Source organism: Thalassophryne amazonica, chromosome 16 (genome assembly GCF_902500255.1).
Source record: "Thalassophryne amazonica chromosome 16, fThaAma1.1, whole genome shotgun sequence".
NCBI lineage: Eukaryota > Metazoa > Chordata > Actinopteri > Batrachoidiformes > Batrachoididae > Thalassophryne > Thalassophryne amazonica.
The window spans coordinates 9,356,597-9,370,005 of record NC_047118.1 but is presented as its reverse complement, the minus strand read 5'-3'; the positions used below and the strand labels follow the sequence as shown (position 1 = coordinate 9,370,005).

The 13,409-nt window shown below is 40.6% G+C and overlaps 1 protein-coding gene across 2 annotated transcripts in view; it reads right to left on the bottom strand.

Moving 5' to 3' along the window:
* LOC117528505 (SH3 and cysteine-rich domain-containing protein 2-like) overlaps positions 1-13,409 on the bottom strand; it is a 94,631-nt gene that overhangs the window by 31,792 nt on the left and 49,430 nt on the right. For both annotated transcript variants that reach the window (XM_034191146.1, XM_034191145.1), the window contains exon 4: positions 12,691-12,775. In XM_034191146.1, coding sequence (XP_034047037.1) covers positions 12,691-12,775 — 85 coding nt within the window. The remainder of the gene's footprint in view (positions 1-12,690; positions 12,776-13,409) is intronic.

Sequence of the window (13,409 nt, the reverse complement as noted above, 5' to 3'; positions counted from 1 at the left end):
CTCTATAAAAAAGCCCTCCGTAAAGCTAGGACATCTTACTACTCATCACTAATTGAAGAAAATAAGAACAACCCCAGGTTTCTTTTCAGCACTGTAGCCAGGCTGACAAAGAGTCAGAGCTCTATTGAGCCGAGTATTCCTTTAACTTTAACTAGTAATGACTTCATGACTTTCTTTGCTATTAAACTTTTAACTATTAGAGAAAAAATTACTCATAACCATCCCAAAGACGTATCGTTATCTTTGGCTGCTTTCAGTGATGCTGGTATTTGGTTAGACTCTTTCTCTCAGATTGTTCTGTCTGAGTTATTTTCATTAGTTACTTCATCCAAACCACCAACATGTCTATTAGACCCCATTCCTACCAGGCTGCTCAAGGAAGCCCTACCATTATTTAATGCTTCAATCTTAAATATGATCAATCTATCTTTATTAGTTGGCTATGTACCACAGGCTTTTAAGGTGGCAGTAATTAAACCATTACTTAAAAACCCATCACTTGACCCAGCTATCTTAGCTAATTATAGGCCAATCTCCAACCTTCCTTTTCTCTCAAAAATTCTTGAAAGGGTAGTTGTAAAACAGCTAACTGATCATCTGCAGAGGAATGGTCTATTTGAAGAGTTTCAGTCAGGTTTTAGAATTCATCATAGTACAGAAGCAGCATTAGTGAAGGTTACAAATGATCTTCTTATGGCCTCAGACAGTGGACTCATCTCTGTGCTTGTTCTGTTAGACATCAGTGCTGCTTTTGATACTGCTGACCATAAAATTTTATTACAGAGATTAGAGCATGCCATAGGTATTAAAGGCACTGTGCTGCGGTGGTTTGAATCATATTTATCTAATAGATTACAATTTGTTCATGTAAATGGGGAATCTTCTTCACAGACTAAGGTTAATTATGGAGTTCCACAAGGTTCTGTGCTAGGACCAATTTTATTCACTTTATACATGCTTCCCTTAGGCAGTATTATTAGACGGCATTGCTTAAATTTTCATTGTTACGCAGATGATACCCAGCTTTATCTATCCATGAAGCCAGAGGACACACACCAATTAGCTAAACTGCAGGATTGTCTTACAGACATAAAGACATGGATGACCTCTAATTTCCTGCTTTTAAACTCAGATAAAACTGAAGTTATTGTACTTGGCCCCACAAATCTTAGAAACATGGTGTCTAACCAGATCCTTACTCTGGATGGCATTACCCTGACCTCTAGTAATACTGTGAGAAATCTTGGAGTCATTTTTGATCAGGATATGTCATTCAAAGCGCATATTAAACAAATATGTAGGACTGCTTTTTTGCATTTACGCAATATCTCTAAAATTAGAAAGGTCTTGTCTCAGAGTGAAGCTGAAAAACTAATTCATGCATTTATTTCCTCTAGGCTGGACTATTGTAATTCATTATTATCAGGTTGTCCTAAAAGTTCCCTGAAAAACCTTCAGTTAATTCAAAATGCTGCAGATAGAGTACTAACGGGGACTAGAAGGAGAGAGCATATCTCACCCATATTGGCCTCTCTTCATTGGCTTCCTGTTAATTCTAGAATAGAATTTAAAATTCTTCTTCTTACTTATAAGGTTTTGAATAATCAGGTCCCATCTTATCTTAGGGACCTCATAGTACCATATCACCCCAATAGAGCGCTTCACTCTCAGACTGCAGGCTTACTTGTAGTTCCTAGGGTTTGTAAGAGTAGAATGGGAGGCAGAGCCTTCAGCTTTCAGGCTCCTCTCCTGTGGAACCAGCTCCCAATTCAGATCAGGGAGACAGACACCCTCTCTACTTTTAAGATTAGGCTTAAAACTTTCCTTTTTGCTAAAGCTTATAGTTAGGGCTGGATCAGGTGACCCTGAACCATCCCTTAGTTATGCTGCTATAGACTTAGACTGCTAGGGGGTTCCCATGATGCACTGAGTGTTTCTTTCTCTTTTTGCTCTGTATGCACCACTCTGCATTTAATCATTAGTGATTGATCTCTGCTCCCCTCCACAGCATGTCTTTTTCCTGGTTCTCTCCCTCAGCCCCAACCAGTCCCAGCAGAAGACTGCCCCTCCCTGAGCCTGGTTCTGCAGGAGGTTTCTTCCTGTTAAAAGGGAGTTTTTCCTTCCCACTGTCGCCAAGTGCTTGCTCACAGGGGGTCGTTTTGACCGTTGGGGTTTTTACGTAATTATTGTATGGCCTTGCCTTACAATATAAAGCGCCTTGGGGCAACTGTTTGTTGTGATTTGGCGCTATATAAATAAAATTGATTGATTGAATTGATTGATTGGAGTGATGCTGTCATCATATCTCAGATTAAGCACCATCAGCATGATGGCATATCAGCCAAAAGAGTGAAAGTGGTGCAGCATCTTTGTAAGGAAATAATGCAAGTATGGTCTCATCTCGCAGCCTTCTGTAGTCAAGCTTCAGAACTTACAAATTATTAAAATTAAATGTATGAATGTTGTACTACTTTGTCCCTGAAGTTACGCAAAGTTAGTCTTCCGCCTAAAACAGCCAAAACAAACCAAAACTAAACCTCCACTTAATCAAATCTCACAGTTTGTACATCAGCACATTGAGTTCTGAATCAGATTTTTATGTTAAGTTTAAAATGTTGCGCAGCGACAGTGTGCCGAACTCACATGCGCGGATGCGTTTTAATAGGACATTACAAAGTGCTTCGCAGATGATGGAGCCTCTTTTCAAAATTCATCCTTAAAAGCTGCAATATTAATGTGCATATGAATTAGCACTGCATTTTTTCATTTCCTTCTGTTAGCGTAATTACGATTTCACTTTTGCATTGTGGGTTTGGCAAGCTGTATTCTCAGCTGGCAGAGTGGCAGGCGTCATTGTGCAGAGCTCGAGGTGATGCAGCTTAATTGTGACTGATTCATGGACAGTAAAGTGACAGCAGGAGTAACTAACTATGATTCAGCTGAGCTCACAGCACACGAAACAATGGACAGCGTTGTGCATTCTATACATTTGAATAATTTCTGCCTACATTGGCACATTTTGCCATTTCCAGACAATCTGCATTTTGAGGATCCAGGAAAAAAAGCGCCGTGATAACTGACCAAACGGCATTTGTTACGGCATATTTCTGCTGATACATGACTGAAAGTGGCGTATTTGTCACACTGTTGGCTTGTCATATAGTCCTGCGGCTCGCCGCTCATAGGACACACGTGTCCTGTCAGACAGACATGACATTCAGATCGCCTGCTGCGTGCCCACATGAACTGACGGTCCGTCAGTTGTGTGCGTGCTGTGCGCGCTCTCCAACCTGTCGCAAAAGCAATATACGAGGTCTATTAGAAAAGTATCCGACCTTATTATTTTTTTCAAAAACCATATGGATTTGAATCACGTGTGATTACATCAGACATGCTTGAACCCTCGTGGGCATGCGAGAGTTTTTTCAAGCCTGTCGGTTACGTCATTCGCCTGTGGGCAGTCTTTGAGTGAGGAGTCGCCCACCCTCTTGTCGATTTTTTTCATTGTTTAGGAATGGCTCAGAGACTGCTGCTTTGTTTGATAAAAAGTTTTTCAAAACTGTAAGGCACAACTGAGTGGACACCATTCGATGAATTCAGCTGGTTTTCGTTGAAAATTTTAACGGCTGATGAGAGATTTTGGTCTGGTAGTGTCGCCGTAAGGACGGCCCACGGCGCCTGACGGCGATCTGCGCTTCAAGGCAGCAGCGTCTCGCCGTTTCAAGTTGAAAACTTCCACATTTCAGGCTCTGTTGACCCAGTAAGACGTCAGAGAACAGAGAACTTTCAGAAGAAGTCGGCATGAGGAGTTTATGCGGACATTCCACTGTTAAAGGTCATTTTGTAATGAAAGAACGTGCGGGCAGAGTCGCATGTCGGGCCGCACCCGACCGCGGGGGGTCGCGACAGGAAAAACACCTCAAGTTGGAACATGCCCAAGCTGTTAAACAATTTCTCAGTTACTCACTTGTTGAAAGCCATCAAAAGCCGCCTGAATTTTACAAATGGTTTTCAACACGGAGGTGTTTTTCCTGTCGTGGCGCACACAGATTTGTGGCGTCGTCACGGAAACGACTCGGCGAATTTGCGCGCACGTTCTTTCATTACAAAATGACCTTTAACAGTGGAATGTCCTCATAAACTCCTCATGCCGGCCTCTTCTGAATCTTCTCTGTTCTCTCACGACGTCCTGGGTCAACAGGACGTAAAATTAGGATGATTTCAGCTCGAAACAGCCAGACAGCGTCGCCTGGGAGCTCTGTGCGACGTCCCGCTCCGTGGGAAGTCCTTAAAGCGACAGAAACACCCCATAATCTCTCATCAGCCGTTAAACTTTTCACCGAAAACCAGCTCAATTTCTCGAATAGTGTCCACTCGGATATCCCTCACAGGTCCAGAAAAAAGTTTGATAAAGCAACGCGCGCCGTCTCGAGCAGCGTGTGAAACAAAGGAATTCAGCCGAGAGGGCGGGACCACATCTCACTCAAGGCCTGCCCACAGGGAAATGACGTCACCGACACGCGTGAAAAAACTCACGCATGCGCACGAGGGTTCAAGCATGATTGGTGTAATCGCATGTCATTCAAGTCCATATAGTTTTTTTTTAGAAAACTGCTGGTTAGTTTTATAAGATACCTCGTACGTTTTTATGTCCATGTGAGGACAACAAGCACACACGAGCCTCACTGTGGACAGTTGTAAGGTCCTGTCCATCAAAACACGGTATGTGTTCTGCAGCTGTGACATCCAGGACCACAGATGTCAACAGAAGCTGCTGTTGGTAGAAAGCCACACAACACACAGACCAAGGTGTCACTATGTGATCAGATGAGAGGCGCCTCGCCTGCGGTGGAGAGTGGGGAGGGGGTGCACGAACCACACGCATGCCACATTTTGGGGGGGGAGCAGGGGGGAGCGCATGAAACACATGCACAAGTTTTGTGGGGGGAGCAACACTCTGGCACGCCACGTGTTCTTAGTAACGCCACAGTCGTGGGGGCACTTAGACAAATTTCACAGCCAACTTGAAAGTGGTCACCTGCTCACTGTTTTCGTGCTAACAGCATGAATGGCCACACATTTCCTAAGTACTCCGCGAGCGGTATTAGATGTTGGTGTGTGTCACCTGGAATTTGGCTGACAACGGCCGTGAGAGGGATCAAATGGGCTCTCACAGGGCACTCTCTGTCTTTCTGCCACTTGTCTGCTCAAATGGTTGTAGCGACATGTGTACGAGGCATCGGAGGCAACTCTTATTTTTCACGCCTTCGTGCGCTAGTCAGCTTCAATCGTGTTATGTGCGAAGGGGCCCTAATCATACGGGTTCTATCCCACTGGGCTGCCACAGCATGCAAACAGCAATTGCCAGGGAGTTTGCTTGATTGGGCTTAATGTGATTGGTTTTGACCCAATGAATGGGGCCCTAAAATTAAGGTGGCTACAAAATTTCTTGACTCATATAGATTCTTTATGGTTCAGTTGACATGATTCAGCTGCGTGTCGTCAGAGCGAGCTGCAAAGTTTGTACCTGAGTTTTCTGAGGTGGTGTTTGTAGTTGCCATCTGCCACGCCGGTGTTTGCCAACCCGGACAGTGGGAATACCACCTCAACCGGCAACTTAGCCCCGCGACTGGACGGCAACAACGTCCGAGGCCCGCTCAACGTGGTGAATTCACTGAGGCCGCGCGCTGCGTCATTAAAGCCGCGCGTCACGAGTGCCGCTTCCCCGAGGCCTCGTGCAGCCACCGCGGATCCATCAGCACGGAAACACCGAGGCCGCGCGGCACCAGCGCACTGCAGATCCATCCCGGTGACAAACAACGCAGGCTGTTAACATCGGCGATCGACAAGCTGCTCATAAGCCAACCATGGGGCCTAAGAAGGTTCTGACAGCGGAGGAAGGTGACGATATTAAAAAATCTCTGGACTTTCTATCAGAGGAGATTTCTGTTGTGAAGCAGCAACAGAAATCAATCATGGATCTGGTGGAGGAGGTGAAGGCATTACGGCTCCAGAACGCCGAGAAAGACCGGCATCTGGTGCAGCTGGAAAATAGAGTGGCTGAATTGGAGCAGTACACCAGAATCAACGACGTTATCATCACAGGTCTTCACATCAAACCACGGTCCTACACACGGGCGGTAACAGATGAGAGCGGAGGGGAGCCCAGTGAACAGGAGGTCAGCTCTGTGGAAAAACAGGTTGCTGATTTCCTCCTATCTAAAGCTATAGAAATGGATTTAAATAACATTGAAGCGTGCCACCCTCTGCCCCGGAGAAATAACGGTGATAAACGAACCGTCATCATGAGATTCATCAACAGAAAACACAAAACAGCACTGTTAAAACAAGGAAGAAAACTGAAAGGGACAAACGTATTCATCAATGAACATCTCACCAAACGGAATGCCGACATCGCCAGGAAAGCACGCTTCTTGAAGAAACAGGGAAAAATCCAGCACACATGGACTTCAAACTGTAAAATATTCATCAAACTGAACGGATCACCAGAAAAAGCAAAGGTTATGGCAATAAGGAACATCGAGGAGCTGGACAAATATGAACAATAGGTATGAGGACTCAAACACATCACAGCACCATGATGCAGACTGGAGCAACCCACTCATCCACATCATCTACACCCGGAGACAAGAGAGACATAATGACTAAGGATAATGATCCGTTTATTTCTGCCCAGGAGCTCTGTCTAGATACATTTAATTATAATAACTCTGCTAACCACCCCTTCGAATCTGAAAATGATCCTGATACCTTTTTCAGTGAGAATATTGTGAGACAGTGCAAATATTTTACAGAAGAACAATTCAAAAATTATAAAATCAATGATGAAGATTTTTCAATTATACATTTCAACAGCAGAAGTCTTTCTCGTAATCTGTCCACTATTAATGATTGTTTGAAAACATCCAAAAAACGTGTTTCAGTTATTGCAATTTCAGAAACATGGTTAAATGAGGATAATAAAGATCTGGTATATCTTGATGGTTATGAATTGTTCCTGGTTAATAGGCAGACGAGAAGAGGCGGAGGCGTTGCATTGTTTGTAAGGTCAGATTATAAGTGTAAACTCATTAACAACATGTCATTTACAGTGGACAACATCATGGAATGTGTTACCATAGAAATTACATCTATAAACTCCAAAAACATAGTTGTTAGTTGCATTTACAGAGCTCCTGGGACAAATATTGACACCTTTGAAGACATTATCTTAGGAATGTACAACAAAATCAACAGAAATAAGCATTTATTTGTCTGTGGAGATTTCAATATAGATTTTTTAAACCCTCACAATCATCCACAAATTACCTCATTTATAAACACCTTGTGTTTAGGACTGTTTCCAACCATCATTCATCCTAGCAGAATAACTATGGATACAACAACTCTCATTGACAATATTTTAACTAACGTTATATCCGGTAATCTTAGTGGGGGACTACTGGTCAGTGATATCAGTGATCACTTGCCAGTTTTCTCAGTCTTTGCATTGGAGGGTTGTTGTATGTATCGAAGCAATATCAAATTCATGAGTAGAAAAGTAACACCTGAAACAATTGATAATTTAAGGGAGGATTTATCAAGTCAGAATTGGTCAGATGTTTTTGTTGATGATGTTGACAGGTCATATGATGCTTTCATTTCCATTTTTTCCAGTTTGTATAATAAACACTGTCCATTTGTTGACAAAATATATAGAAATCAATATAGCAACAAACCATGGATAACTAAGGGACTTCAGAGGGCATGTAAAAAGAAAAACGTACTATATAAACAATTCATAAAACTACGAACTAAGGAAGCTGAAAGTAAGTATAAAACATATAAGAATAAGTTAATCAATATCATGAGACTCAGTAAAAAAACATATTATAATGAGTTACTTGTCAAAAATAGAAATAACATCAAAAACACATGGAATATATTAAATGAAATAGTAAAAAAGAATAGAGTAACTAGAGATTATCCTTCATTTTTTCAGAGTAACAACTACATCAGGAGTGATAACGACGAGTCTATTGCTGAACACTTTAATGAATACTTCGTTAATGTGGGTAAAAATCTTGCCAGTAAAATTGACTCATCAACTAATAACTTCTGGGTAAATAATTCAACGTTTAACAAATCTGTTTCAATGTTCATTGGTGGTACTCATGAAAGGGAAATACTTCATCTGGTTCATGGTTCAAAAAGTAAGATATCGACTGATTTTAATAATTTGGATATGGCTTTATTAAAAAAAAGTTATTGATTGTATAGTAAAACTGTTCAATTATATTTGCAATATGTCACTAAGTACGGGTAAATTTCCTTCTCAAATGAAAATAGCCAAAGTAATTCCTCTGTTTAAAACTGGTGACAAACACACATTTTCTAATTATAGACCTATATCACTCCTGCCACAATTTTCCAAAATTTTGGAAAAAATATTTGCTAAAAGATTAAATGATTATTTACTGAAGCATAACATCATTTGTGAAGAACAATATGGATTCAGAAGGTCTCGAACTACATCACATGCTTTGATGGACTTTGTGGAAAGTATAGCAACTGCAATTGACAATAAACAATACACAATAGGTGTTTTTTTTTATTTACAGAAAGCGTTTGACACAATTAACCATGGAGTACTATTAAGTAAACTGCAGAAATATGGAATCAGAGGTCTGGCATATGAATGGATAGCTAGTTATTTACAAGGCAGATTTCAGTATGTTCAATTCAATAATACAAATTCTGAACTCAGGGATGTCACATGTGGGGTGCCGCAGGGCTCAGTGCTGGGTCCTTTGTTGTTTATAATCTATATAAATTATATAAGTTGGGTGTCGAGTTCACTGAGATGTGTCCTTTTTGCGGATGATACAACTGTGTTCTGTAGCGGTGAAAATCTTGAACAGCTTCTGGACATAGTGGAGAAAGAACTGGAAAAATTTAAGGTTTGGTTTGATGCTAATAAGTTGTCACTCAACCTTGGGAAAACTAAATGTATTATATTTGGAAATAAACAGGCACCCAAATGTAAAAATTTAACTATAAACAATAAGGAAATTGAGTTAGTAACAGAGAATAAATTTTTAGGTGTTATAATTGATAATAAACTTAGCTGGAAACCACATATAAATTATGTGAAATCAAAATTGTCAAAAACTATAGCCATTTTGTATAAAGCCAAAGACCTACTGCCGCAAGAAGGGTTACTTACTTTATATCATTCTCTGTTGGTACCATATATGACATATTGTGTTGAGTCATGGGGAAACACAAATCAAATACCAATCCAATATTCCTTTTGCAAAAACGAGCCATACAAATCATCTGCAATAAACAATATCGTGAACCAACTCATTCTCTATTTGTGTCTTTAAATTTATTAAAATTCATTGATTTGGTCGATTACATTACAATTCAAACTTTATTTCGAGCGAAAAACCAAGCCTTACCGAGACATGTCGAGAGTCTGTTCCGATTGAGGGAATCCAGATATAGTTTAAGAGGTTGTGCAATTTTTATGAAACCACCAGTAAGAACAAATGTAAAGGGTTTCTGTGTGTCTGTGGTTGGGGTGAGGAAATGGAACAAATGTTCAACAGAGGTTAGAATGAGTAGTACCTTAGTAAGATTTAAGAAACTACTCAAAAAGAACATCATGTCTAAGTATCATAAAGAAGCAAATATAATTTGATTTATATGGAATGTTCAATTTATAAGTGGGACTTATTGTATATTTGAATGTGTGGGTATGTATATGCGTATGTAGATATATAGATATGGGTAGGTGTATATGTATATAAGTGACTGTGTATATGTATGTATATATTTATGTTTGTAAAGTATATACGTATGTATATAGGTATATATGGCACAGCCCAAGCAGAGGGTCACCCCCAAGAGCCTGGTCTGCTTGAGGTTTTTTCCTTATAGGGAGTTTTTCCTCACCACAGTTGCCTAGTGCTTGCTCTGGGGGTTGGTAAGGTTAGTCCTTACTGGCGTAAAGTGCCTTGATTCGACTTTCTTGTGATCTGGTACTATATAAATATAATTATAAGTGAATAGTATATTGATGTGTATGTCTGTGTGTCGACATGTAGTAGTGAATTTATATTTATGTAAATATGACTGATTAGAATTGTTGGACTTGTACTAGCAGGGGTGGGCGCTAATAAGCTTTGCTTCAGCCCACACCCTTTCGGACTCACTAGTTTTGTCTGTGTTTGTTTGTGGAATTGTTCATTTTTTTCTATTTGAATATTTTGTGTGCCGAATAAAAAACTTTGTCACTTTGTCACTTTGTCATTTCGCACAACATTTGTTGGGTGTTGCGATTCCCTCGCTTGAGTTGCATTGCAGATAGATTTTGAACAGTTCGAACTTTGAGAAGCAACAAGGGTCCTTGCTATACAGTCCCTCACACTCCATGGGCGTTGGGAAGCCCTCTGAATGTCAACACTGCAGCTCATAATGTGCAAGAGTTGTAAGAGAGCTTTGTGAGGGGTTGACACCTGATGAAACTACATCATGAGTGACTGGAGACAAAAATGAGGATCTGACATTCCCATGAGAGACACACACAAGCTACCATGTAAACACACCAAAATAGCAGAGATGATCTACGCGAGACAGCGCTTCTGGAAGTGACCAAGGGAATCCAGCAGCCACCAATCAACTGCTGCACTGTGTGCACGCATGGTCAGCGTGCTGGACCACAACTGTGCACACCAGCTGGGAGTGTCTTTAATTTTTATGCAAGGACCAAAGCAGGAACCAGTGTACAGAGGTGGACTTCAGCATAGTGGTGGATGAATACTGGTCATTCCCAACAACAGAAGAGGACATCTGTTCACAGGAGGATGCCACACACACACATTCGTGTGTGACTGTAATAGCCAGGACCTCTTCCTGCTGGACATTACATGTTTCAACCTGAGGCTGGCAATCACCTGTGATCCATGCATGACGGTGACAGTCAGGACTTGTTCAATGACGTGGACCCCTGGACATTACATATTTCATCCTGCAGGAAGTCCTTCTATAAGTGCCCTGTTCACAGTTTTCCTCCTGTTGCATTTTTTCCTCCTCTGTGGAGCCACCCTAGGCTTTGTTATTATATATTTATTATAATTTAATTTTATTATTATTTACAGGGCTGTTCCTTACTGGGTACAGTTGGGGGAATTTCCACAGCCTCTATTCACATAATAGCATGATGATGCCAGCTGAGCACTCAGTGTGCAAAATGTCATCATTACAGCCATGAGTGGCTTTAGACATCCATGAGCGTCGCACGCCATTTGCACACAAATCAGCAGATCCTTGCACCTGTGAGTGATCTTGGAATGCTGCACGGCACTCTCGTGTTATGTATGTGGCCATCTTTGCTGTGGGTCTGTTTGACATTCAGCCAACATTCTGGAGACATGAGCTAACATGTCATAAGTACCAATTCAGTGAGATATCATCTGTGATTTGTTGCTCATGTTCATGTTTGGTGGCAAATTTGCGTCTGCAACTCTGACAGTTGCAGGACTCTAACTTAATACACATACCATTTGATAAAATGGACTGTGTGTCATTGGGGAAAATGAAGTTTGAGTAATTTTTCCCCATTGTTTTTTTTTTTTTTATTAAGCCATACATAGTCAATTGCACATCTGGATCTAATGAGTCAAGATATGCTATTGTCATTTATCTAATGACTTTTTGTTAACAAATAGGTTTCTAAACATAGATGTAACTCCAATGTGTAGCTGCACTAAGAAGAAATCAGACACAAATAAGCCATGTGAGATGATGCCATTTTATGAAAATATAATTAAAAAATTAAGTTTGCAGTCAGATCAGATGCGGATGTGGAGGAGTATTATTGCCACAGTGAGCTATTGGTCAGTTTGTCAGCAGGATAGCTGTGAAACGTGTAAACCAATTTCAGTGACTTTTGGTTGACTTTGAATAGAATAGAATCTTTATTGTCACTGTAACGTACAACAAAATTAAAAATGCTCGACCAGTCAGCGCAACATGCAAAATATTCAGATCATATAAAACTACAAGACTCTAAAACTATAAAAGCATAAAAAATATCTAAATATATCTAAATAAATTATAATACAAACCAGCAAACACTCAACATTAATTGCACAATCTCTTAGTTAGACGAGTAGCAGTATTACATTTTGGTGACATCATGGTGGCACACACAGTTGCAACAGCTCAGTGCTTCTGGGTCAAGGAACAGTTGATTGAAAGATTTTTTGGCCACATGAAAATCCACAAGTTCCATGATAGACATGTTCAAATGATGAAGGCTTCATAAATTGATCCAAATATTGGATCTCAGCAGCATTTGTTTCCCAATGTGCCATAACCATTTAGTTGCACATTTTCCATTAAATTTTCAGTTGCAGGTCAGCCTGGATGGACTGACGAGACTCCTCCCTCTTTAAATTATCTCAGGCGCTGCACACGAGTCTCCACAGATGACACACATAACCTCCACGTCAGCAGACACCTAACGGCACTTTTACAAGCATCATAACTGTCAGAACAATGGTGCATTTTATCGCACTCCGACAACTGAACTATTACTCAAACCAACACTAGACAAGAGCAAAGTCACACAAGCAAACAAACCAGTCGGTGAACGTTTGCACTCACACGGCTTTTGCCCACCTTGGCTCGGCTGGACTTCCTTGACGACAGTCAGTTGGTCGCTGACAAGTAACGGCAAGCTGACGTTTCGCTTGAAAGCACCAGACTGATGGAGGAGAGTAGAAAGCAGAGTGATTTACCTTTTCCATTACTTCCAAAATTGGATTTACACAGCAGCTTTAGGACATTAGCAGTGGAGGGCACAGCTAAGCTAACAGTTAGCTTTGATAACTGCCAATGCACTAATTGACAAGTCAACTGTCAAAACATTTAGCAGAAGGTCCCACTAAGGACTAATGATTATTGTAAGACTTTAGAAGGGACCAAGACTTTGGATATTTTGGAGTAGTCGAGACAGAGTCAAGACTACGGCCTAAAAAAAAATTTAAAGTCATCTTCAAGAGTATAGATTTAATGCGATCTATCATACTTGTTGATATTCAAAAATGAAATTTCTGTTGGGGAGACAGACTCTGAGGATAAGCTGGGGGTCAACCTGAATACTATACTCATATAAGTAAAAGATCCAATAAATAAAAAATAAAGGTGCGCCAAAACTGAACTTGTTGGATACACATTTGAATGTGTTAATAATTGTTATTATTATATGGCTACAACAGTACACACGCTCTAATTGGATGATTTCCGGTCTGATATTTTCCCATATCATATCATTACCATGACAATCAGCCCAAATCATGTATCAGATTTGCGACTTTGTTTACAATTTTCATGGTGCA